Raw genomic sequence first — 26,445 nt, forward strand, 5'->3', positions numbered from 1 at the left:
CTTAAATACATGAGCCAATCACAGCCCGGCACATGTGCAGTTTAGGGACTACGGCTGATTGAAAGGTTTTCTTCCATAAAATTAATCGATTCTAGACTAATTCGACTCAACATTTCCAAAATACGTATAATTTTTTGGGAATAATCCATATAAACTATGCTATAAACAAAAAATTGTAGGATTACTTACCGAATGTGCACCGTTTGACTACGCCATTGATTAAGCTTGTTTTTGTCGTGGAGCTTGTCATCAAATGGCGCTCGTGTGCTTCTTGATAAATTATTTTTTTTGCAAAAAATTCGCTGAACTTTGGAAACATCATTAATATAAATATAGTTTTTATGGACGTTAAATAATAAATGGTTTTTAGTAGGTCTGCTGCTCGTTTAAACTCAACGGTTTGTGCAATATCTGCTATTGGTCTAGATTCGACCAATTATGTCATGACACAAGTCGGCGATGACGTTTTACTGAATTATAGGAGTTTTTTTAGCATGTTTGTATGAATACTGTCGCAATTTTTTCGCCATGATATAGGAATCCGAACTATAGGAACCCGTGTTATAGGAGGGTCGACTGTACTAAAAATATTATATTTTCAGTTAATATTTAAATGATCAATAAATTATAATTTCACTTACATTATCCTGTAGGATAATGAAGTCACAAAATTATTTGAAATTCCTATTTTATTGAAATAAATTGTTAACTTGATCTCTCCAAACTTAAAGCACACATTTCTGCTACAATCTGTTACTGTCTCATATAGAGTCTCAAATACATACATAAAGTTGAATTTTGTGAGATAGTAAAGGTCAGTTTAGAGACTTAGAGAGGTTGCAAGCTGTTTTTTAAGTTGACAAGAATATTGTCCAGTTTCTAATCAAACTCTGGCTAGTGACTAACTCACTGCACCAAGTTAGTCACTAGCCAGAGTTTGATATTTTTAAAGCTATGTGGGCATTACCAACATTTGGAACATTATCATTTATAAGATAATAAATGTAAAAACATATTTTGAATACATATGAAAACATAATTAATTAAATTGGAAGTAAACTGTTAAAAGTGTATCATCATTGAAGTTTTATTTTAAGTCTGTCTGCAGACCACCAGTCCCATAATTGTGGATTGCAGGTTTAGAATCACTAGTCTAGTTGAATGGAGGATGGTAAACAGCGGAAATCTACAAACATTGCTATTGCAGCACCCCGTGACCTTAAATAATTTTATAGTTGCTTAATTAATTTATATTTTAATCTACCAATATGCTTACTTAGTTCTACTAGATGAGATTTTTCGATTTTAGAGTGAAAATAAACATTTCACCTTATGTAAAATGAATAACTATAAATTGTTATATAACTTTATTGTATCCTTAAATTTAAATGAATTTATTTTTTTCAGCAAATTATTCAGAATGACTTATTGTTTCTGATTTTTATATATTTTCTAATTTAGGTATTTTATTCTCCAGTGGAATGCAAAGTGCCCTATGCTGCTCTTAAGGGTTTACAGATTCGAAAATATTTTGTAATTTTTTTAAGGGACGATATATTTTCTTTAGAATTTACTTTTGAAGTATATTTAAATGAAGAGGCATTTTGTCGACTAAGTTATTCATCTGAACCATATCGCGCCGCTTCAAAAAGAAACATTCAAAGCGTTATGGAATTATTTTATGGAATTACAATTAAGCGTAAGTATTTTTTAAAATCACAAATGTTTAATTTTAGTGAGTTATTCCTTATGTAATTATCTATAAAAGTTATGCTCAATTACATTATTTTAACCAATGATTTAAATTTTATAAATTAATCCATATTTAAAAAATATATTTATACAATAAAATCAATATTTTAATTTACAGAGTAATTAATTGACTTGTTTCCTTATTAAATAATGAACATATAATAAATTATAGTTAAAAATCTTCAAATACTCTGGACAGATGCCTAATAAAGTGGCTTTAATACAGCTGGATGAGCAACCCAATATCATTGGCTTTCTTATCCAGCTTTAATGCTTTATTATTAATTAGAAGCCTTCTAATTAATAAGAAAACGTTCTTTATTTAAGTAACTTTAAACACTAAAAACTTAAACACTTTCAAGCCTTGTTGGCTCATCTTTGGGAGCATAAATTCTTTCAAAAACAAAAATTAAAAGCGTTAGATAAATGCACTCATAAAAATAATATAAAAATTAAAAATTTTAACCTAAAAATAACATTAAATTCTAACATAAAAATTAAGTAAAAAATAAAAATAAAAGTACAATTGTAAATTTTAAATACAAAAATATATTTTAGTGAATGTGGTAACTTGGAGTTTCTCAAAAGTTGCTTTTTTTTTTTTTTACAATGAACTTTCATGATGATGATAGACTGTCCACAACCCTTGCATTAATACATTTATTTGTCATCCAACCTGCTCTTATATATTTCAGTTTTTTCAGCGCCAATGTTGGCAATTGTAAAGTGGTAACTATCTTCACCTTATCCCATTTTACCATAGAGCCTTTACATACATCTGGAATAGTACTGTATTGTAAAGACTTATTTTTACATTATATTGATCTGTTTAAGTGTTTAACTCTCAAGTTTCTTTTAGAGATTCCAATATAATTCTTCTTTATTCTTAATTGCATGCTTTCATGTGGTATCTTGTACACACCTACTTTTTCCTTTTTTTTTAATTCATCTTTGTCACTCTTCAATATACTGTAAATATTGGCACATGTCTCAGCAGCTAAAGGTGTTTGGTGATGATTTTAGTAATTATTCTTTCTGCTGAGTTGGATTTGGTTGTCATCTATTCTGTTTTTAATCAAGATTTTTACTGTTTATCTATGTAAATAAGATAAATTACAGTAGAGTGTCAATTATCTGAATCAATTGGGAACTGGGGTTGTTCGGAAAATCGATATTTCGGATAACCGATTATGTACGAAAAAATATATTAACCTATCCTGTGTTGAAATTTTTCTCTGTTGCGTGTCGCTTTGCGTTGAATTTTCATCTATGTTAAGCCTAACGTAAACTTTTTAAAATAATAATCGTGACTATTGTATCGTTAAAAATTATTTCTTTATTTTGTACAAACAAAATAAATATATTGAAAAATATAAAAACAATAAAAAATTATACTTCAGAAGTTAATTTAGTATCAAAAACGTAAAATATTTGAGTAGCCCAAGACATAGCCAAAGATTGCAGCGCCACAGCACTGGCAAAAATTTAAATTTGCCGACTGGAATTCTTTTGAATAATTGACTTTCGGATAATCGATGCTCTACTGTATTCTAATAGAATAAATTTTTTCTTTTTTTTTAGAATATCCAGAATCAAATGTTAACAAAAAAGAAAATATCGAAGAACTTTACTGTTTTATTTCCAATATTCAATTAAAGAATGATAAGCTGGAGAAGAATGACGTTCAACATAAATCTTTAATACCAACATTGAGACCATATCAAGCGAATGCAGTTAGATGGATGTTAAAACAAGAAAGTAATCTTAATAAACTTCACTCTCAAGGGATTTGTCATTCGTTATTTATGAAGATTTATACTCAAGATAAAAAGCTTATATATTACAACAGATATGGTGGCTTGTAAGTATATTTTTTATTTTAATTAAATTAAAAGCAAATATCATACATCCAGTAATTATACTTATCTCATATAAAATAATAATTGAACTGGCAATTATCCATTTTTGTAGTTGGATAAAAGAAATCAAATGAATAAATGTTGACTTGATGAAGATTGTATTTGCATTTCAGTGTTAATTGTTTAGTATTATCAAAGTTAGATCTATTCAATAAATCTTACCATCTTACCAAAGATTTAGACATAAATCACCAGAAATTTGTAATTTTATCTGATAATTATTTCATGATATATCATACAGTAAATTGAATCATTGTACAGTATTTAGATTTCATAATAATTGAAATTCAGTTTAACATTGAATTATTGTATTTAATATTAAGATCTAAACAAGTAAAAAAACATTTATTTATATATTACATAAATTTGCAGCAGTGATAACTTTGACTGTTAAATCATTCATATTTTTCCTATAATGGTATATTTATTTGAAACTAATTTCTGCAATCTGAAAATTTTCTCTGAAATATTCCATATTGTTTGTGCATTTTTTTTAAAGTTCTTAAACTAAGAATAAATTAAGTTTAAGTTACGTTATAAATTTAACAGTTTAGTGACACATTCAGAATATGGAAAGATTGAACATTTCAATTATAATTAAGAAAGTTGCAAAATAAATAATATTTCATTAGCATAAGACAGTTGTTCTCAACCTTTCTGAGGCCATAGAACATTATTCATTTACCTTTTGTTACACAGAACTTTAGCATTAATGTATTAAAAAGTCAATAAGCAATTCTGTATTTACTATTCTCACAAAACAACAAAGCAGTAAACTGATAAACTTTATTGTCTTGAATAAAATAATAGATATGGAATTGTATATGAATAAAGTAATATGTTGTAATAAATTGAATAAATTTGCACTAAAAATTTTAAACGTTTAACAATCCTTGAAGAACCTTTATGTTCGGTAACAAAAATGTTTAATAAATCGTCCAACAAATGCTTTGTTGGACGATTTATTAAACGGACATAAAGGTTCTTCAAGAGTTGTCATCAGCACTGGTAATTAAGTTGGAAGATATCTTTAATTTAAAAGCTTTTTTCATACAATACTCTGGACAAGTTTGCAGAATACTGTTTGACAATCATTGGCTTAAGATGTTATAAAGTAATGTATTATTTTTCTACATATTAATGTGGCAGTTATATTATTAATCTTATGATTACATTACTACAATACAAATGGTACTTGATTTATATTGATGAACAGTATATGTGATAGCTTCAAGTGTGTAAAAAATTGAGAATTATATTATTTTAATCTACAATGAAAGAGATAAATAAGTAGTATAAAGTTTTGTACACATATTTTCTCAAATTCCACTTGAATCTTCTGATTTTATCTTTACTCAAATTACTTCAGTATCATGCAACCTCATAAATAAAATAAAATGTTAAAGATGATACAAAAATAATACTCATGGTTCTGCGTATGAGATGAGGTATTTGCAGAAGAGTGCATGGCATGACGAGGAGAGACTGTGTGAGAAATGAACAAGTGCTGAAGGGATGTGAGGTGAAAGAGAGCATGGTTGAAAAGGTGGAGAAATCCACTGTACCATGGTTTGGACACATTGAGAGAATGAAAGGAGAACTGTTGAAGAGAGTATACATGGGAAAGGTGGATGGGAAGAATGGTAGGGAAAACCAAGAAAGTCTTGGTTGGAATAAATGGATGAATATCTGAAAGAAACATAAGGTGTTGAGTCATAAAGCACATGTGAGGAAGTGTGCTAGAAGAGGCATGAGTGTGTCTGGACAGGAAAGTGTAGAGAAAGTTTGTGAATGGATAGTTTGTAAGATTGTAGTTTCCTTTTTCCTGCTGTTCATCCTTTTTGGATTATGAATGTAAGGTTATGTATGTATGTTATCTTGTCAACATAAATAACGTTATTACAAAGACACTCATGTAGGGTTTATTTAAATTTAGCATCATTTGTTACATTTAAATGTTATTAAATAATGTAATATATTAAGCGATCGAAACTATAACTTATATTCGAAAAAAAGTGGTGTTACACAAAATTAGGGTTCAGTCAAGCACCATGCCTGGACTTGGGTGACAAGTTTAATTCCCATGACTTAACAGGAAAAAAATCGAATATATAGGTAAGCAAAAAAATTCACAATAATATTTATTAAGTTGAACTATAATATATAAACAACAAGAACTATGAACAAGAAGTTAGTAGTTCAAAACTACTAACAACAAGTCAAAATCGATTATGTACAAGGAAAAAACAACAGAATCAACAAAAGTATTTTTTTTTTAAACACAGGACATACAACTATAATTTAACCTCCAACAGTATAAACTAAATTTAAAAACAATGAATACACCTCTTACAAGTTAAGAACTTAACCATCACCAAAATACTTTCAGACAGTCATCTTTTATCTGGCTTAAGAAGTGTAATGCTGCACNTTTAACAATCCTTGAAGAACCTTTATGTTCGGTAACAAAAATGTTTAATAAATCGTCCAACAAATGCTTTGTTGGACGATTTATTAAACGGACATAAAGGTTCTTCAAGAGTTGTCATCAGCACTGGTAATTAAGTTGGAAGATATCTTTAATTTAAAAGCTTTTTTCATACAATACTCTGGACAAGTTTGCAGAATACTGTTTGACAATCATTGGCTTAAGATGTTATAAAGTAATGTATTATTTTTCTACATATTAATGTGGCAGTTATATTATTAATCTTATGATTACATTACTACAATACAAATGGTACTTGATTTATATTGATGAACAGTATATGTGATAGCTTCAAGTGTGTAAAAAATTGAGAATTATATTATTTTAATTTACAATGAAAGAGATAAATAAGTAGTATAAAGTTTTGTACACATATTTTCTCAAATTCCACTTGAATCTTCTGATTTTATCTTTACTCAAATTACTTCAGTCTCATGCAACCTCATAAATAAAATAAAATGTTAAAGATGATACAAAAATAATACTCATGGTTCTGCGTATGAGATGAGGTATTTGCAGAAGAGTGCATGGCATGACGAGGAGAGACTGTGTGAGAAATGAACAAGTGCTGAAGGGATGTGAGGTGAAAGAGAGCATGGTTGAAAAGGTGGAGAAATCCACTGTACCATGGTTTGGACACATTGAGAGAATGAAAGGAGAACTGTTGAAGAGAGTATACATGGGAAAGGTGGATGGGAAGAATGGTAGGGAAAACCAAGAAAGTCTTGGTTGGAATAAATGGATGAATATCTGAAAGAAACATAAGGTGTTGAGTCATAAAGCACATGTGAGGAAGTGTGCTAGAAGAGGCATGAGTGTGTCTGGACAGGAAAGTGTAGAGAAAGTTTGTGAATGGATAGTTTGTAAGATTGTAGTTTCCTTTTTCCTGCTGTTCATCCTTTTTGGATTATGAATGTAAGGTTATGTATGTATGTTATCTTGTCAACATAAATAATGTTATTACAAAGACACTCATGTAGGGTTTATTTAAATTTAGCATCATTTGTTACATTTAAATGTTATTAAATAATGTAATATATTAAGCGATCGAAACTATATTCGAAAAAAAGTGGTGTTACACAAAATTTGGGTTCAGTCAAGCACGATGCCTGGACTTGGGTGACAAGTTTAATTCCCATGACTTAACAGGAAAAAAATCGAATATATAGGTAAGCAAAAACATTCACAATAATATTTATTAAGTTGAACTATAATATATAAACAACAAGAACTATGAACAAGAAGTTAGTAGTTCAAAACTACTAACAACAAGTCAAAATCGATTATGTACAAGGAAAAAACAACAGAATCAACAAAAGTATTTTTTTTTTAAACACAGGACATACAACTATAATTTAACCTCCAACAGTATAAACTAAATTTAAAAACAATGAATACACCTCTTACAAGTTAAGAACTTAACCATCACCAAAATACTTTCAGACAGTCATCTTTTATCTGGCTTAAGAAGTGTAATGCTGCACTATCCTATTTACATATTTCTGAGCGTTACAGGATCAGTCACATATGCAAGTGAATGTTCATTTTTAATATTAAATTTAATTTATTTTGGGTGTTTTGGGAGTTTCAGTCCTCAAAACATAATAAAATGTCCTGAAAAGAAAATAGTAATAACTAAAAATATTGCCCAAAATATAAAATAATGATCGGACTTCTATTTCTTACAATAAGAATCCATGTATTTCTGGAAATTACTTTACTATCAATTGTACTTTCATAGAAATTTGAAATTTTCAAATTACCAATAAATGGTGTGAAATAATTGAAATCTTTAATAACCAGCATTAATTTTTTTTAATTTAACAAATATTTTTGGCCTTTTAAAAAAACATCATTTTGCCTTGTGTATTATATATACTTCCTAATGAAAATAAATAATACAGTCAAATCTCTAGTTTCGAACTTAATTTGTTTCTAAAAGTTGTTCGAAAACCAATTTGTTCTAAACTGAAACAAATTTTCCCATAAGAAGTAATGTAAAATGGATTAATCTATTCCCAACCCCCAAAACAAAACCTTTTTTTTAATCTTTTTAGCTGTATTTCATGAAAAAAATGCCTATAAAGGCAATACGGTAGTGTGTTGTTTATTCGAAAGGTGGTCAACCGTAACGTCAGTTAACCGGAAGCATTCCAGTTGGCAAATTTAAATTTTCGCTAGTGCTATGGCGCTGCAACCTTTGGCTATATCTTGGGCTATTCCAATATTTTTTGGTTGGTATGTGTGTGTGTGTGTTTTAGCTGGCAGCACTGGCACTTTTGTATGGTGTTTTTTTGAGGACTGTGTGTCGTGCTGAATCAAACGTTTTTGATACTACATTAACTTCTAAACTATAAATTTTTTTGTTTTTACATTTTTCAATGTATTTATTTTGTTTGTACAAAATAAAGAAATAATTTTTAATGATACAATAGCCACGATTATTATTATAAAAATTTACGTTAGGCTTAACATCGACAAAAATTCAATGCGAAGCGACACTCAACAGAGAAAAATTTCAACATGGGATAGGATAATATATTTTTTCATACATAATTGGTTATCCAAAAAATAAGTTATCTGAACAACCCCAGTCCCCAATTGATTTGGATAAACAGCATTCTACTGTATAATATTATATATAACATTAGTTTAACTATATCTATACCTATATTTATTCTATATATGTGTTAAAAGCAAAATGTTCCCTCATCACCAACTGAAATCAAAACCAAAACTAGCATTTTACACAGAATTTCTATAAATAGAGACTCCACTCTGACTACATGCATGAAATATAATTAAATCAATCAAGACCAACAGCAAGTACTTTATCCATACTTTCTGAAACATTGTGTTTCAATTGATTTGATTTTAATTTTAATTTAATTTTATTTTATTTTTAGTTTCAGTGTAAGGAAACAATTTTAATTATTATTTTATTATTTTTAGTTTATTTAACTGGCTACCTAGTATTAATAAATATTAATATTATAAATACATTTTTGTCATTTAATTTAACTTAAGTATATTTAAACACAAATATTTGAATGTCATTTATATTATCTGAATATCAATTAATGCAATTTTTATTAAATAATTTGATTTAAATTCAACTGTGGCCCCTACTGAAACACAGAAATAGTATCTTTCCTGCATGAGTATTGAAATGTAAGTTAAATAGCAATGTTATTGATGACTTATATCATATTATGAGGTGATCTTGGCACCACTAACTTTAGAACCGGTAGTCCCGTCATTGATTGGTTGAGTTGTTGACTTTCTTTAGCATAGGAAATTGACCATCGGTGGTCTGCTCTGCCGAGAAGTTTGTTCATCAACCGAGTGATCGAACAGCAACCAGGGCAAATATGGCATTCAAAATTTTGTTTGTAAACCAAATTGTTCAAAAAGTGAAGCATTCGAAAACTGAGATTTGACTGTATATTTAAAGGAAGTATGTGTAATGCATAAGGCACAGTGATATTTTTAAAAAGCCAAAAAACTTGTTATATTGATAAAATTAGTGCTGGTCAGTAATAGCATCTATTATTTAATACTAATATTCAGTTTGGGATCTTTTTGAAGGGCTTGAAAATTTAGAGTTATTAAAAATTAGAAATATATAAACCTGTTGATATCTGCTTAAATAGAAATTGTTAATTAAAAATATAATCAGTATTACTATGAATTTTATGCCACAAAATTTAACATCAACACCATATAATAACAACAACAAAAATACAGTATTTTGTATGTATTGTTCTTTATGCTAAATGTAAGTTCAAATCCACAGTGATCATTAGTACTGTGTATCTAAATTTGCACCTAGAAACCTATTTATTACGAAGTATTGTGGGAAACTTATGCTATATTAGTTCTTATGCACTTTCAAATACTAATACTATGTGCTGCAACTATTTACTGTTAAATATCAAAGTAATTTGAACGTTTTCTGTTGAATGCACTTATAAAAGGTTTGAAAAAGTAGCTTAGTGTTGATATCTAGGCCTTTTACAGGTATAAATGATAAATTTTTGAAATTATTAACTTGCTTGGCCAAAGCCCTCTATCAGGCCCTACTGAACAAGAACAAAATCTACCATTGAAAAGGTCAGATCAAACTAGATTATACGTGGTTAATCACCTTTTTGTTTCTCAACTGGTTTTTGTTTGGTAGTTAACTTGATTGTCTGTTATGTGTCGGATAATTTAAGGTTTTTATTATATTTTGGGTAATTATACAGTTGACCCGTCTATAACACTGTTGATAATTTTGTTTTATATAAATTCCATGTTGTATGAGTCACTTAGATTTTACAAATATGTGTGCCAGTCTGTGAACGGCTCATGTATTTGTAAAATCTAAGTGACTTGTACAACATGGAATTCATATAAAACGAAATTATCAACAGTGTTATAGGGGGGTTGGCTTGTAATTGGGTAAATTTACACGTTTAGATCAAATTAGAATTTTCCACTTAATAATGGCATTCATTTTCATTTATGAATTTATACCTAACAATATCCAGGGAAGAATAAGATTTGCAAACCAGAGAGGATGAGTTTATATTTCATCTGTGCATTCTAAGAAATTAATAATCTGTTTTTAAATAATTTTTTTTTTCCTTTTTATTTAAATCCCATATTTTATTTCTGACAAACTTTTATTTATTAGAATATACCCTTTATTAAATTATCATTAAAATTAATTAATGTATTTTGTTTTAGTTTTACTTGTGAAGAACCTAAAATTACTTATCAACCTTCTGGTGGCATTTTAGCTGATGAAATGGGTCTAGGAAAAACTGTTGAAGTTTTAGCATGTATATTATGGAATCAGAGAAATTTAAAAACTGATGATGAAGTTGAAACAGTGAGTATTGTTTTTCTTTTTTTTTAATTGCCAAATACAATACTAATTTTACTGTATTTAATGCTTTTTACTTTTCCTTTCCTGGCTGTTATAACATAACATATAAACTTCTTAACTACACCCAATACATTGCAATAATTACATCTTCAATTGCCATATATCATTGGGCTATAATTTGTTAATAATAATTATAAATTACTAATGAATTTGACCCTAGCAGGAAGCATTAGGCACCATCTCATATTAAATTTAATACAAGATGGCACCTAATGCCTCCCAAATTACCAAATTATAGCCTAATGATATACAGCAGTTGAGTTAGTTTGTTACAGCAGGTGTGTTATTATAACTTATCACGGGAAAGTATTGGGTAATTGGGTTAAATTTGACTCTAGATTTTTTGCAAATCTTGATATTTACAAAATACCCAGAGGGCTTTCTCCTGGTTTTAGCAAATATCACTCATTACATCACTCAGTCGTGCAACTACCTTTCTTTATTATGCTAAAAAATTTAATTTAATTCTGTTTACAAGTAAGCCAGATGTACCATTATCTTGTGATTATTAGATTAATGGTACTTCATCCAAAATTAATTTTACTAAGCGTAACTATACTGATAACATTTTTAGCAATTAATATGATAAAATTTTCATTAAAATACATGAAAAGTTTTGCCGATGAGTGTAAAAAATAAAAATTGAATTTACAAACACAGTTTTCTTACTTTTCTCTTTTTAAATTACATAATGAATAGCTTCATCTATACATGCAATTTACAAGCAGTAGAAAGTTTTTATCATCTTAGATTATTAATGTCGTTTGTTTGGGACTATTAAGTCTTATATAGATGCATATCTAATAAAAATATAAAGCTTAATTAGTCAAACCATCTTGGAATCTTTTTGTGACTTACTGAGTGTTAGATATTTCGTTGGAACTTAGTACATTGCTTTATTTTTCTTCTTCTTGTAAACATTGAAGAGTGATCACCAATGAAAAGAAACCTAAGTAAAGTCATTATTTTGCAAAGAAGATAATTGGTTTATCTTCTTATATTACTCACTTAATTGAAATCATTTATCCATTACTCTAATCCAAAGAAAGTCCCTTATCTTTTGTTTTAAATTTAGTGGTAGGATGGTCGAAGCAGTAAAGGCATTAGTTTGAGGTCTCTGGTTTCAATCTGGACTGGAACCTTCAACCAGACACTTGAAAATTTTTGAGTTGTCTACAGCAGTGCTCCGCAACCTTTTTCTACTTGCGGCACACCCATGACTCGACATGTCTCAACACGGCACACCAAAATGTTATTCCTCTCAAAAGCGTATGATATGATACTATTAATAGAATTATGTAATGCCACTAACCTATTATTATTATTAAACAGACATCAACACCCATGAGCAAATTTATTTTACATTTAATTTCTTAAAATATATAAAAATGCGTGGCTTGTAATAAAGAATAAACAAACATCATATTTCATGAGTGCTGCAGCACTTATGAAATAACATTTGAAATACAAACATAAGAAACACAGCAATTGTGATAAAAATATTGTATATAAATAAAACTTGAAATTAATAGAATATGTAAAAGTTCATGTCACATCTTTCACCTAGTGAGGGCACACCGATAGGTCTATAGGATGGTCTAGACCAGCGTTTCTCAAACTTTTTGCTCACATGGCCTGATATATTTGTTTGTAATGGTTCTGTGACCCAAATGCTTATAATACAGTATAAAATTTTTAAAAACCTGGTAAACTGGAGTCACTGTATACAATGAACTAAAATTATGCATTATTGATCATAATTTCTACATATGAAATGTAACGTTGAGTACATTTCTATTAATAGTGATTCAGACCAATTTCTATTTGTAACATATAACTTACTTCAATTTCAGTTTCTATTATTGAAATCTAACTATTAAAAAATGTAAGACTGATGAATGTAAATAAAACAGACTATTTGAAAATTATTCAAATGTCTATTTTACTCTGAAAAATATTATTATAAGTTTTTTTTATGAACTTAATGAATCCTCCAATATTTGTTAACTTGGAAAATTTAAGAGAGAAAATAATTGAATGATAAGAACAAGCAGGTCTGAATATTTAGTTCATCTGTTATTTATTTTTTATAATTTATTGTTATATATGACAATAAACCTAAAAGTTTGAATAAAGAAGAAAATATTTTCAAAACCATTGCAATTTAAGTGGCTTTATGACTATGAACTTACATAAAATACTGTATCTATTTTGATGTCATTTTACACACATTCTATAATCTTAATTTTATTACTAAATGATAATAATAATTATAAGAAAAAAGTTGTTAAAAATTTTCAGTGTTTAACAGATTCGTCTATTGTTCTTTGTTCTTAGAGAATATTTCAATAATACAAGTACAGATATCCCTTGCTTTATGTGGGATTTGGTTAATGTGTGAAATTAATTACGGCAATCCCTTTGTATACGTGGCAGAAGTTTTAATTAATGCAGCTATACGAGCTGTCTTTACTTAACATAGATACCATATTTGATTAGTATGATTTTGATATATGTGTTAGAATTGAGGGATTAATTAACCACATTAATCAAGGGATACCTGTATTACAAGTATTTCTGTGGAAGGTAGTATCATTTTGCAGTCCATTAAAATTTTTTATGCAACCTATAGTTTGAGAAACACTAGTCTAGACCCTCTAGTTTACTTCCCAACTGCCCATATGAATCATTAGGGAAATGAAAATAGGCTCTCTTAGTTCCCATAGGGTATAAAGTTTTAAAAAATATTTATATATTGTTTCTAATGTTTTGGTGTTTTCATAAAAAAAAATAGAAAATTATTTAATTATTTATTAGAGTTTATTTTTAATTTAGATTTCAGATGAAACAATAATTTTAGACAAAGAAGATATATTGAGTGATATAGATTCTACCGACTTTCAAGACATTATTATAAAGAAAAGAAAATCCAAGCGTGAAAAGAAGAGCATTTGTAAAGATGATGATTATACTGAAATTAATGGATTTGACAAACTTGAATCAAATCATGAATTTCTAGAGTGTTTGTGTGGTGCTTTAGAGAATGAATTTGAATATAAAGTGAAATTACAGTGCGAGAATTGTGGACTCTGGCAACACTTAGAGTGTATAGAAAAGAAATATCATCCAAATTATAATGCATTAGAGAAACATTATTGTCCTCATTGTTGGGTGTTACCATCAATGGTAAGATATAGTTTTTTTAATATATTAATATAATTATTTTGAAACTATTAATATAGGATCTTCCAAAATGAATTCTACCATTTTAAATTACTGTAATTATGTTAATTATTACCTAAGAAGTGTGCAATGTATACCAATCAATAGAGAAAGTGCAGAGTTTCATTTACCATCTGCATACAAATGTCTTTTTGTGTGTTGCCTCNAGTTTTTTTTTATGAACTTAATGAATCCTCCAATATTTGTTAACTTGGAAAATTTAAGAGAGAAAATAATTGAATGATAAGAACAAGCAGGTCTGAATATTTAGTTCATCTGTTATTTATTTTTTATAATTTATTGTTATATATGACAATAAACCTAAAAGTTTGAATAAAGAAGAAAATATTTTCAAAACCATTGCAATTTAACTGGCTTTATGACTATGAACTTACATAAAATACTGTATATATTTTGATGTCATTCAAACTAGAAAAGAGAAATAAATTTCATATACACACATTCTATAATCTTAATTTTATTACTAAATGATGACAATAATTATAAGAAGAAGTTTGTTAAAAGTATTCACACACATCTATTCTTAGTTCGTAGTATATATGACAATAAACCTAAAAGTTTGAATAAAGAAGAAAATATTTTCAAAACCATTGCAATTTAAGTGGCTTTATGACTATGAACTTACATAAAATACTGTATCTATTTTGATGTCATTTTACACACATTCTATAATCTTAATTTTATTACTAAATGATAATAATAATTATAAGAAAAAAGTTGTTAAAAATTTTCAGTGTTTAACAGATTCGTCTATTGTTCTTTGTTCTTAGAGAATATTTCAATAATACAAGTACAGATATCCCTTGCTTTATGTGGGATTTGGTTAATGTGTGAAATTAATTACGGCAATCCCTTTGTATACGTGGCAGAAGTTTTAATTAATGCAGCTATACGAGCTGTCTTTACTTAACATAGATACCATATTTGATTAGTATGATTTTGATATATGTGTTAGAATTGAGGGATTAATTAACCACATTAATCAAGGGATACCTGTATTACAAGTATTTCTGTGGAAGGTAGTATCATTTTGCAGTCCATTAAAATTTTTTATGCAACCTATAGTTTGAGAAACACTAGTCTAGACCCTCTAGTTTACTTCCCAACTGCCCATATGAATCATTAGGGAAATGAAAATAGGCTCTCTTAGTTCCCATAGGGTATAAAGTTTTAAAAAATATTTATATATTGTTTCTAATGTTTTGGTGTTTTCATAAAAAAAAATAGAAAATTATTTAATTATTTATTAGAGTTTATTTTTAATTTAGATTTCAGATGAAACAATAATTTTAGACAAAGAAGATATATTGAGTGATATAGATTCTACCGACTTTCAAGACATTATTATAAAGAAAAGAAAATCCAAGCGTGAAAAGAAGAGCATTTGTAAAGATGATGATTATACTGAAATTAATGGATTTGACAAACTTGAATCAAATCATGAATTTCTAGAGTGTTTGTGTGGTGCTTTAGAGAATGAATTTGAATATAAAGTGAAATTACAGTGTGAGAATTGTGGGCTCTGGCAACACTTAGAGTGTATAGAAAAGAAATATCATCCAAATTATAATGCATTAGAGAAACATTATTGTCCTCATTGTTGGGTGTTACCATCAATGGTAAGATATAGTTTTTTTAATATATTAATATAATTATTTTGAAACTATTAATATAGGATCTTCCAAAATGAATTCTACCATTTTAAATTACTGTAATTATGTTAATTATTACCTAAGAAGTGTGCAATGTATACCAATCAATAGAGAAAGTGCAGAGTTTCATTTACCATCTGCATACAAATGTCTTTTTGTGTGTTGCCTCTAGGAAGTGCTCTAAACAAAAATAGCAACTCTGCACAGAGAAGACTTTCTGTGTTTTGTAGTCTGCAAACTCAGAATCAATCATGAATTTTTTGCAGAATACAAAATGCTTCCTCTGTTGCAGAGTTGCCATTTGTGTCTATGGTGCATCCTAGTTGTTGTAGACAAAAATTTATATGCAAATGGTAAATGAAACTCTGCATTTTCTCTATTGATTGGTATACATCGCATACTTATTAGGTAATAATTAACATAACTACAGTAATTTAAAAAGGAAGCATTCTTTTTGGAAAATCCTATATCTGTGGTACAGAAAATATTTATTGTTACAAATACATGATTATATAGAAAGAAAACAGATTAAATTTAAATGCTAAAGCATGATATTTGGCTTATTTTTATAAATAAAGTGATAGATTTTATTTTATTTTAATATTTTAGTTTGTAGTCGAACCTAGGCTATGAATTTAAAAACTATTTTTCTCACTAAAATTAAATGAAAATAAACTGTACTGATCTTAAAATGTTTTTAGGGACTCTATACCTCACGAGCGACGTTAATAGTTACGCCAACTTGTATAAAATATCAGTGGGAAGAAGAAATAGAGAAACATGTTAAACAAAAATCATTAAGAGTTCTTGTTTACTATGGAGTTCATTCACAGTTTATACCTCCTCCTGTTTTAGCTGATTATGATATTGTATTAACAACGTATAGTGTGCTTCGTCGGGAATTAAATTATGTTGATCTTCCTCATTCAAATGGTAAGTTTTAACTACCAGCTACTCTTTTAATTTCATTTTACAGTTAAATAACTGATTCTTTATATATATATTTTAACTGCATGAAATTGGATCTCAAACTCAAAGTAAAAAGTAAAAAAGTCTTTAATGCCTGGTAGAAATTCACTAAGAGACAAACACTTTCAACTGTTTTAAGTATTAATCCTCAAGCTTAAACTGAGAAAACTAAATAAATGTTAAGTAACAAATCAGAATATTATGTACAGTACTGTGAATTTTCAGATTTTATATAAAAAATTTGGCATTAAGAATATCAATTAAATTATGGAATTTGGCTTAAAAATAGGTAGTTATGTGTTAAGATTAATGATTAGTAATTAATTTAAGTAATTTAGAAACTTCTAGAAGAAATATAGATCCAGAGTTGAACTCAAACCTGTGCCTTCTGCTTCCCGTACAGATGTATTTATTGGTTGTATGCCTTGAACTCTATTCCAGCTTCATTTTCAGACATACATTAATTAGAACTACACTTGTAACCAAAATGTTTTACACCATTGTCACACTGAACTGGCACATAATGCTCAGGTATGAGACAAGTATCTCTCTGTTTTTCCATTACATCAGGAGGTAATTTTGTAGATTTATATAGGTCCTTGATCACAGCTTTGCTGAAATTGGTATCAGCTTGAATAATGGCATTAATTTATTCCTCGCAGTTGTACAGTTGATCTTAGTACATCTGTACTTCTCAAAGATGACAAATATTTTCAATGATGCTTAGATCTGGATTTCCCATAGGTCAGTGCGGAACATTCACATTGTTTGCGTGAAAGTTTCAGATGACTCATCTGGCTTTATATCACGCTGCAAAATCCATATTTTGTGTTTAAATTGATCCATGGAAGAAAGATGTGCTGAAAGTCTTTCAGATAAGCACTGCTGTTATGTTTCTGATTGACAACTTTAACTTTGGGATTTCACAAAATTTTAACACTTACAATATGCTGACTTGCTTCAGAAATTTATGGTTGGGTGTAGTTTGGGAGTTATTTCGGTCATTCAAAGAAAATTGCTTTTCTGTTACATTAAAATCAAATACCCTTGAGAAATGGTGCCAGGCAAATTCCAGGCATTCTTGTTTGCGGTGGTCATACGCAGTTTTTTTTAATATCTTGCAGTTACTAAAACCTCCTGTTGCAGAATCAGGTGCACAGTCTCTTGGATCTCCTCCATCCCAAATTCGACTGCATATATACGTGACCACTCACACATGAACAATAATTAGTGATCATAGTGGTTTCTATGTCTATCCATAAGACATGGGTATCCATAATCCTGACGTGGCATCAACAAAGTAGTGCTGATTCTTCAGTCAAGTGGAATGGAAGCATAGGGTGCACTTTGCACATTATCACAGCAACAAATAAAAAATTATTTTATTTAATTTGAACAAATATTGGTATTTCAAGTCAAATTTATTTACTCATAAAGTGTATTGTTAATTTGGCTAAATTTTATACATAATTGAATTCTTATTTGAGTATATTTTTAAAGATGATTCCGGAAGAAGATTTCGTAACCCAAAAAGATTCATGACGATTCCTTCGCCATTACTGTCGATCGAATGGTGGCGCATTTGTCTGGATGAAGCACAAATGGTCGAAAGTACGACGACAAAAACTGCTGAAATGGCCCAGAGATTGACATCTGTTCACAGATGGTGTGTTACTGGTACTCCTATACAGAAAAGTATAGATGGTAAAATATTCCGACTTGATTTATTTAAGTTAAATTTTTAAAATATTTAAAATTAATTCAAAATAATTGCCTTGAAATTTCAAAAGTTCTGTTTGATTTTGTTAAAATTAATGCAATTTTTCAGACTTTTCAAACTGCACTTAAATTTAAAGAACTTTTCTTAGTTTTATATATCAAATATTGATTTTGATATATAAAACATAAAAAAAAAAAGATTGATTTTATTGTTTGACATTTATTCAAAAACAGTTGCATGTTCCAAATAGTAAATTACTGCATGAAAGAATAGTCTATACCAGGGGAGGCAAAATCTTGTCATGATAGGAGCCATACACTGCCTGTCAAAAACACTTGAAAGCCACATCCTCAATTGGAATGCTTATTGGAGAGCCACTTCATCTATTTATATTATAAAATACTATAGTTATCGTTGTTTTATAGTAAATATCACTGTTACTTTTCTTTATTTATTGTAATTAATGACTGACTAGTTAAACAATCGTTTAACTCCTTCAATATTATAAATGTAACCTAAACTTTTCATTGTCTGTTTGAGGTTAAATTGTGAGTTACGTTTACATTCTCTACATATATCGCACTAAGTAATGGTCAACAAACTTCCAAAAATATTGTGAGTAAGAAGTATGTACCAAGTTTATAAAAAGAAATTGTATAAGGGTGCCACAATAAGGATCTAGAAGAGCTGAGCCTCATTGTGGGCCTATACTAATGGTTTACAATTTACTTTTTGAAGTTGTTACCCTAAATAGCTTTTTTTGATGTGCTTGACAAGCTAATTCCCAATAATTTATTGGATATCGGAATCTTTCAACATTCCTAGAAGCTTGTGTCATTCCAAGATGTCCCAAAAACCTTGCAAAAACCATCATTCTGTACCTAAATTCTGTTTCTGGACAGAAGATAATTGGGGCAGTTGATCTTTAATATATTACAGAAGATTTTGGAATGATATTTTCTTAAATAATTTATATTAGAATGACAATACATTGATTAAAAATCTAGAAATTTGATGTAATTTACTTAAATGCAAATCAGATTTAATTACATTTACCATATAAATATGTATATCCAATTTTTGACTTAATAAACACTGTTATATCCTTTATTTTTTAAAAAATTGCCAGGACAAATTCACATTTACAAAAAAATATATTTCTTGTTAGACTATACATACCACTAGAGGACTTTTTAACTTTTTTGCATTTAGTGGTGGACAAGTAGCCTACAATAAAAGGTTGACTCCGTCATGGAACTGTTATTGCCTTAATAGCATGTGAAAGGGTCGAATGATATGGACTCATCTTGTATGTATAGTCTAACAAGAAATATATTTTTTTATAACTGTTATATCTTGTCATACACAACATTTTAATGTGTGATGTCATAAAGAAATGAATAGCTTCAACATTAAGTGGTTAAGTTAATTGAAGTGTAATGGCAATATAAAGGACTATTATTTGATATATGCATACAGTAATATCTTGAAGTTACATGATAGGTGGGTTCGATGAAAATCACTTAAGTCTAATTCGCATAAGTTGGGGTACAACTTTGCATGTCAATGGCTTCATAAAATCTAACAAATTTGTCTGATGACACAATGCCTTTTTTTTTCATATGGAATTTCTTTGTAGCAATCTAACAATTTTTTTAATCCTTACTTTGTAGCTATAACTCATTCTTCATTGGAGTCTATGTTTTCTAAAATTTTTAAACTTTTCAATTGAGCTGAGACCTTCTGTCAAGCTTGCAATTGTTGTGTGCTTTTCTGGTGGAACTGGGTCTAAAGTGTCAGATACTTCAGTGGTTTTTTCTCTCACATCTCTGTGAGCTCATCAATTGTTAGCTTCTGACTATTTGAATCCAACAGCTTGTTGACATCATCATCACTGACTTCCAAATCTAATTGTCTGGCAAGATTAACGACTTCTTCTATCATGTGAGTGACATCATCAGTTTCTGGCGTTGTTTCCATCTCACTTTTGAAAAAGATGGACAAAGTTTCTTCCAGACATCACTCAATTTCTTTTTGGAAATTTCATTCCAAGATTTTCATTCCATGATTCTTATGGCATCTGAATTGTTTTCAAATGTCTTTAACAGATATCTCACTATTTTGCCTCATAACTTGTAACGCACCGTTTTCGGAAACAAAAATAGGTTACATAATAATGGGGTAAGTACCAGGCCTGGACTTTAAATAAACCAATAATTTCCACAAACCACAGACAATACTGAACAATAAAGATAAACTTTAATTCTATTAACAACAAAAATAATAATGGGGTAATTGACCCGAACAAAAGTTATCTAATTGTAAAGTAATAACCAAATCAATAATCAAAAACTTGTACGTATTTCTAATAATAAAAAAAAATTTTATCTCCTCCTCAAATATAAATATTGTACAGCCAAACGATACAATTTCCTCGAATTTATCACTGACGTTTACCACCCTGGTTACCTGAAGCTCCTTCTCGCTCTGTCGTGGATGTTCCGCTTTTAATTGTACATCCAGTGCAGCTCCGCACTGTCTTAATTTACATAGGATGACGTTCCAGGATCAGGCACCGATGCAAACTAAGTTTATTTTTTTTTCTTTTGGTCACTGGTGCTTAGGAGTTTGTCCGTAAAAAAAAGAACCCCGAAAAGAAAATAATTAAATAAAAATAACGTCCCAAAACATAAAATAACGATCGGACATTGACTCCTTTACACCCCTCCCCTCTTAAAAAAAAAGAAATAATGGTTATTTCTTTTATAGGGTTTGAAAAATATTATATACCAAAAAGGGTGCCTGTCCTGGTTCCGTAATATTGGTAATAAAGCTGTTGTTCCAGATATTTGTCGATGAGGAGGAGATTTACAGTTTCCTAACATCGATGATTGACAATAACTTGTAACCGTTATCGGTAATGTTGTTTTCCTTATTCATTTCTTAGACATCCGTTTGGCAGTCTGTCGGTAGTCTATTTTCTTTCGGGGTCGAAGTCGTCGGGGTGATGGTGACGTCTGATCAACAGTTGGAGGAGATGTGGTAGTCGTCTGTAGAGGGGCTGGTGGAACGGGTGGAAACAAGTTGTATTTCTTAAGATTCGATATATGATGTCGTCCATGTTTGGCTCCTGTAGCGGGGTCCTGTAGTTCGTAGACTAACGGCGATATCACTTTGGAAATTTCATAAGGTCCAGACCATTTCGGGGCAAATTTTGCACTAAAACGTTTGGGAGAACAAGAAATTGGATGAGTTTTTAATAATACAGGTGTACCCACCTTATATGAGAGTGGCTGCCGTCTCAGATTATAAGTTTTTTCTTGTTGGCGTTGAGCCTTTCTTATGTTTCTCTGTGCTTGTTCTAAAATCTTTTGAAGTTCGTCATATTTTTCCTCTACACTTTGAGGTTGGTTAGGCAGATTTATGAGACGATCCCAAGGAAGTGTTAATTCTCTGCCGAGGTGCAATTTCGACGGTGTAAATTTCGTAGAATCTTGTACACTGGTACGTACAGCAAGAGCTAACTTCTGGAGGTGTAGATCCCAATCCCGATGGTTTTTCTTTACATATGCTGCGATCATTCTGCCTAAGGTTCTATTCACTCGCTCCGTGAAGTTCGACTGTGGGTGATAAGGGGTAGTTAATATGTGATTTATAGCTAGTTTCTCACATACCTCACTCATAAGTCTTGAGATGAATTGGGGTCCGTTATCGGATACTAGACTTTTCGGCATGCCGTATCTGCAACAAAATTCATTAACAAAACAATTCACAACAGTAGGTGCTGTAATATCTTTTAGTGGGAATAATTCCACCCATTTGCTAAAGTAATCAACTATTACGAGCATATAGGCATTACCTCTTTTAGATCTAGGATACGGTCCTACTATGTCAATACCTACTTTCTCTCCTGGTTCTGAAGTTTTCGTACTTTGCAGGAACCCTGCAGGTTTTTGTTGTATCCATTTAGTAGTTTGGCAGGTGTGGCAGCTGGCTACATATCGTTTAATCTCCTTATTCATACCGGGCCAATAACATCTTTGCCCGATTTTTTTGACCGTTTTTCTCGAGCCGAGGTGACCTGCCGTCGGATGATCGTGTAATTCGTTTAATACTGCAGGCCTTAGTGCCTTTGGAATTACGGGTCGCGGACATCCTCTGTTGTTCTTCCTACGATGGTAATGTATTAAATCATCAATAATTTCATAGTGTCGTGACTTACCAATTAATTCGGATGCCAGCTTTGGATCTGAGGGTAAATCCCCCTCCTGCAAGTATTTATACAACTCCTTCCACTCGGCGTCGTTTCGCTGTGCCTGGATTATTTCCTCTCTATTAGTGATACTCACGATGGTTAGTAACTTCGTAGAAATATCCGTTTCCTTTACATTGTCCGCTTCGAGTGGTAAGCGAGATAAAGCATCCGGAAGCTGGTTATCTTTGCCGCCCCTGTGTCTAATAGAAAAGTTAAATTCTTGTAGGCGTAATGCCCACCTCATTAGCCTACCTGAAAGGTTTTTCGAACTCTGTAGCCATCGCAGAGCTGCGTGATCGGTAACTACCGTGAAGTCCGTCCCATCAAGGTATTCGCGGAACTTTTCCACAGCCCAAACGATGGCGAGGCATTCCAATTCGGTCGTTGTATAATTTCTCTCAGCTTTCTGAAGGGTTCGGCTTGCATAGGCTATGGGGCGGTCTTGACAGAGGACAGCTCCAAGTCCTACGGTGCTGGCATCGGTGTAGAGTACAAATGGGACGTTGGGTTCAGGTAGCTGTAAAACAGGAGCAGTTATAAGGTGCTCTTTTAATAATTGAAAGGATTTCTCACAGTCAGGACTCCAATTCCATTTGATACGTTTTCGTCGCAGACAGTACAGTGGTTCAGCTATAGTTGCATAATGCGGAATAAAGCGGCTGTACCAACTACACATACCTAAAAACGTGCTTAGCTGCTTCGTGTTGTTTGGTCGTGGGAATTTTCTGACTGCTTCCACCTTACCTTGGTCTGTAGACAAACCTTTTTCAGTTACATGGAACCCTAAATAATGTACATCGGGTCGGCAAAAATGACTTTTGGTTAGTTTGATTGTCAGGCCTGCCTCTGACAGTCTCCGCAAAACGTCCTCAAGGTGTTGAAGGTGGTCTGAAAAGGTAGAAGAGTAGATAATTATGTCATCTAAATATACCTCGCAATAGCGGGACCTTATTCCATTCAGGACTCTATTCATCAGGCGTTGAAAGGTTGCAGGTGCATTTTTCAACCCGAATGCCATTACTAAAAACTCGTAGAGTCCTTCGCTAGTAATGAAGCTTGTCTTGGCCCTATCGCTCTCTTTTACCGGTACTTGCCAGTACCCTGACGACAAATCCAGTGTAGTAATGAATTTGGCCTTTTTTAGCGAATTCAACAAGTCTGAAATGATAGGTAAAGGAAATTTATCTGTTACTGTTATACTATTTAACTTACGATAATCTACACACAGTCTCCAGTCTCCCGTCTTCTTCTTTACCATCACTACAGGAGAAGCCCATGGCGAATTGGAAGGTCTGATTATCCCTTCTCTGAGCATTTCTGCTATTTGCCTTTGCATTTCCTTTTGCTTTACAGGCGAATACCTATACGGTCTGCTCGAAACTGGTGGGGCATTCCCCGTCTCGATGGCATGTTCTACGTAGTTGGTGAGTCCAGGTTGGTCACTAAAAATATGCAAGAATTTATTCAAAACAGTTTTTAGTTTTGTTAAATTTTCTCCTTTCAATGGCGTCTGCAATTCCTTTAAGTCGCATTTAATACCTACCCCTGCATCGGGGATAGCAATTTCCATTTCTAAGTTACGAAAATCCAACAATACCTTATATTTTTGTAGGAAGTCTCTTCCAAGCAGGCATGGAAGTAAGAGTCCGTCAATCACAACGAGTTCATGGGGCAATAAGGTACCATTTAATCGAAGATTGGCCATAAATCTGCCCTTTGTTTTATAGTACCTGCCCTTTATGGCTAATTTAATGTCAGGGCCTGGGCGAAGAATTATCCCCGGGGATTTTCGAATAATTTGGCGCCATATGTCCGCACTTATTAGTGAATGGTCTGCACCAGTGTCAATTCTAGCTTTAGTCATTAAATCGTTAATAATTAATGTTAGTTCTGGTAAGTTTGTTTTAGTTTTTAGTATTAGCCCCAGTTGAGAGGGTTTTTCATACCTCGAGGACCAAGCCTCCCTTCTTGGCCTCGGTATTAGTTTAACTTTCGGGTTCCCCTCTTACCTTGGCCCCGTATAGGGTCAGACGTTTTCGGAACTGTTTGGTGTCCGGCTCGCTTGTTTTGGGGGCAGTTCCTTGAATAATGCCCAGTAATTCCACAAGTATAACATCGTACAGGAACTCTATGGGTCATCTGAGGCTCTCTTTCCGCACTAAGAGGTTGAGTTAGTGTGCGTTCAGGTAAACTTTCTCTCGAATTATCGGTTCGTTCAGCAGGTCGGCGACTGGTCGGTTTTCTCCGAAATTCGTACTCCTTGGCAGTTCGCACTAAGTCATTAATAGAATAACAATGTCTAATTTCTAGATACTCACGTAAATTTAAAGGCATTTGAGTCGTTATGCATTGGACGATCTCTTCGTCCCTGGCGTAGGGTTTCCACGCACGGTACAGCTGAACAGTGTCCCAAATGTACTGTTCGACACCAGACATACCATCATACGTTTGGCTGAACAATTTCTTTGCTAGAGCGACTTCGTCTGTAAGAGGAGAATACAATTCTTTAAGTAAATGAGAAAAGAGAGGCCAGCTATTACCTACTCTTTTCCGTCCATCGTTTCTCCACCATTTAGCTGGAGAACCCTCTAATAAGAAGGCGGCTGTATCGACCCAACGATTAGTTGAGACTTGATTAACGAAAAAATATTGTTCCATATCCTGGATAAAGTCGGCCGCCGGATACTCAGATGTCCCGTTGAATGTTTTCGATGGCGTAGGTTGAGCATTGACAATCACCACAGAGGTATTTGGTGTCACTGGTTGGAGAGGAGTAGATGTATCTGTTGGCGGCCTATTGGGAATGCTTTCCTCCGAACTGGTTTGGCTCACTTCCTTGGGATCGGGTCGGCTCTCGGCTGGCGGCTCCACCTGCTTAAAAGATAAGGCAGAAGCGATACTTGTCATACTTTGCGTCAGTGCAGCGACTTGCTGCGATAACGTTGTCAACTGGTTTTGTAAAGTCCTGAACTCTTCACGAGTAATGGAATCTTCCCCAGACATTATCTTCTCGTCCACACAAAACAAATACACTAACGGGTCGATCTGAAATAAACTCAAAAAAACTTTCTTATGACCAATAAAGGTCCCTGTTCGGGCGCCAGTTATGTAACGCACCGTTTTCGGAAACAAAAATAGGTTACATAATAATGGGGTAAGTACCAGGCCTGGACTTTAAATAAACCAATAATTTCCACAAACCACAGACAATACTGAACAATAAAGATAAACTTTAATTCTATTAACAACAAAAATAATAATGGGGTAATTGACCCGAACAAAAGTTATCTAATTGTAAAGTAATAACCAAATCAATAATCAAAAACTTGTACGTATTTCTAATAATAAAAAAAAATTTTATCTCCTCCTCAAATATAAATATTGTACAGCCAAACGATACAATTTCCTCGAATTTATCACTGACGTTTACCACCCTGGTTACCTGAAGCTCCTTCTCGCTCTGTCGTGGATGTTCCGCTTTTAATTGTACATCCAGTGCAGCTCCGCACTGTCT

At 31.4% G+C, this 26,445-nt stretch overlaps 1 protein-coding gene across 1 annotated transcript in view; it reads left to right on the plus strand.

The window, feature by feature from the left end:
* The window catches only part of LOC111623145 (E3 ubiquitin-protein ligase SHPRH-like), an 81,801-nt gene that overhangs the window by 14,917 nt on the left and 40,439 nt on the right, over positions 1–26,445 (plus strand). Inside the window, exons 3-9 of the mRNA XM_023365629.1 lie at positions 1,462–1,699; positions 3,334–3,613; positions 10,891–11,035; positions 13,928–14,288; positions 15,605–15,954; positions 16,689–16,920; positions 18,457–18,660. Of these exons, the coding sequence (XP_023221397.1) occupies positions 1,462–1,699; positions 3,334–3,613; positions 10,891–11,035; positions 13,928–14,288; positions 15,605–15,954; positions 16,689–16,920; positions 18,457–18,660 (1,810 nt within the window). The remainder of the gene's footprint in view (positions 1–1,461; positions 1,700–3,333; positions 3,614–10,890; positions 11,036–13,927; positions 14,289–15,604; positions 15,955–16,688; positions 16,921–18,456; positions 18,661–26,445) is intronic.

The sequence above is a fragment of the Centruroides sculpturatus genome, unplaced genomic scaffold, assembly GCF_000671375.1.
Source record: "Centruroides sculpturatus isolate CEXI.00-Female unplaced genomic scaffold, Cexi_2.0 scaffold136, whole genome shotgun sequence".
NCBI lineage: Eukaryota > Metazoa > Arthropoda > Arachnida > Scorpiones > Buthidae > Centruroides > Centruroides sculpturatus.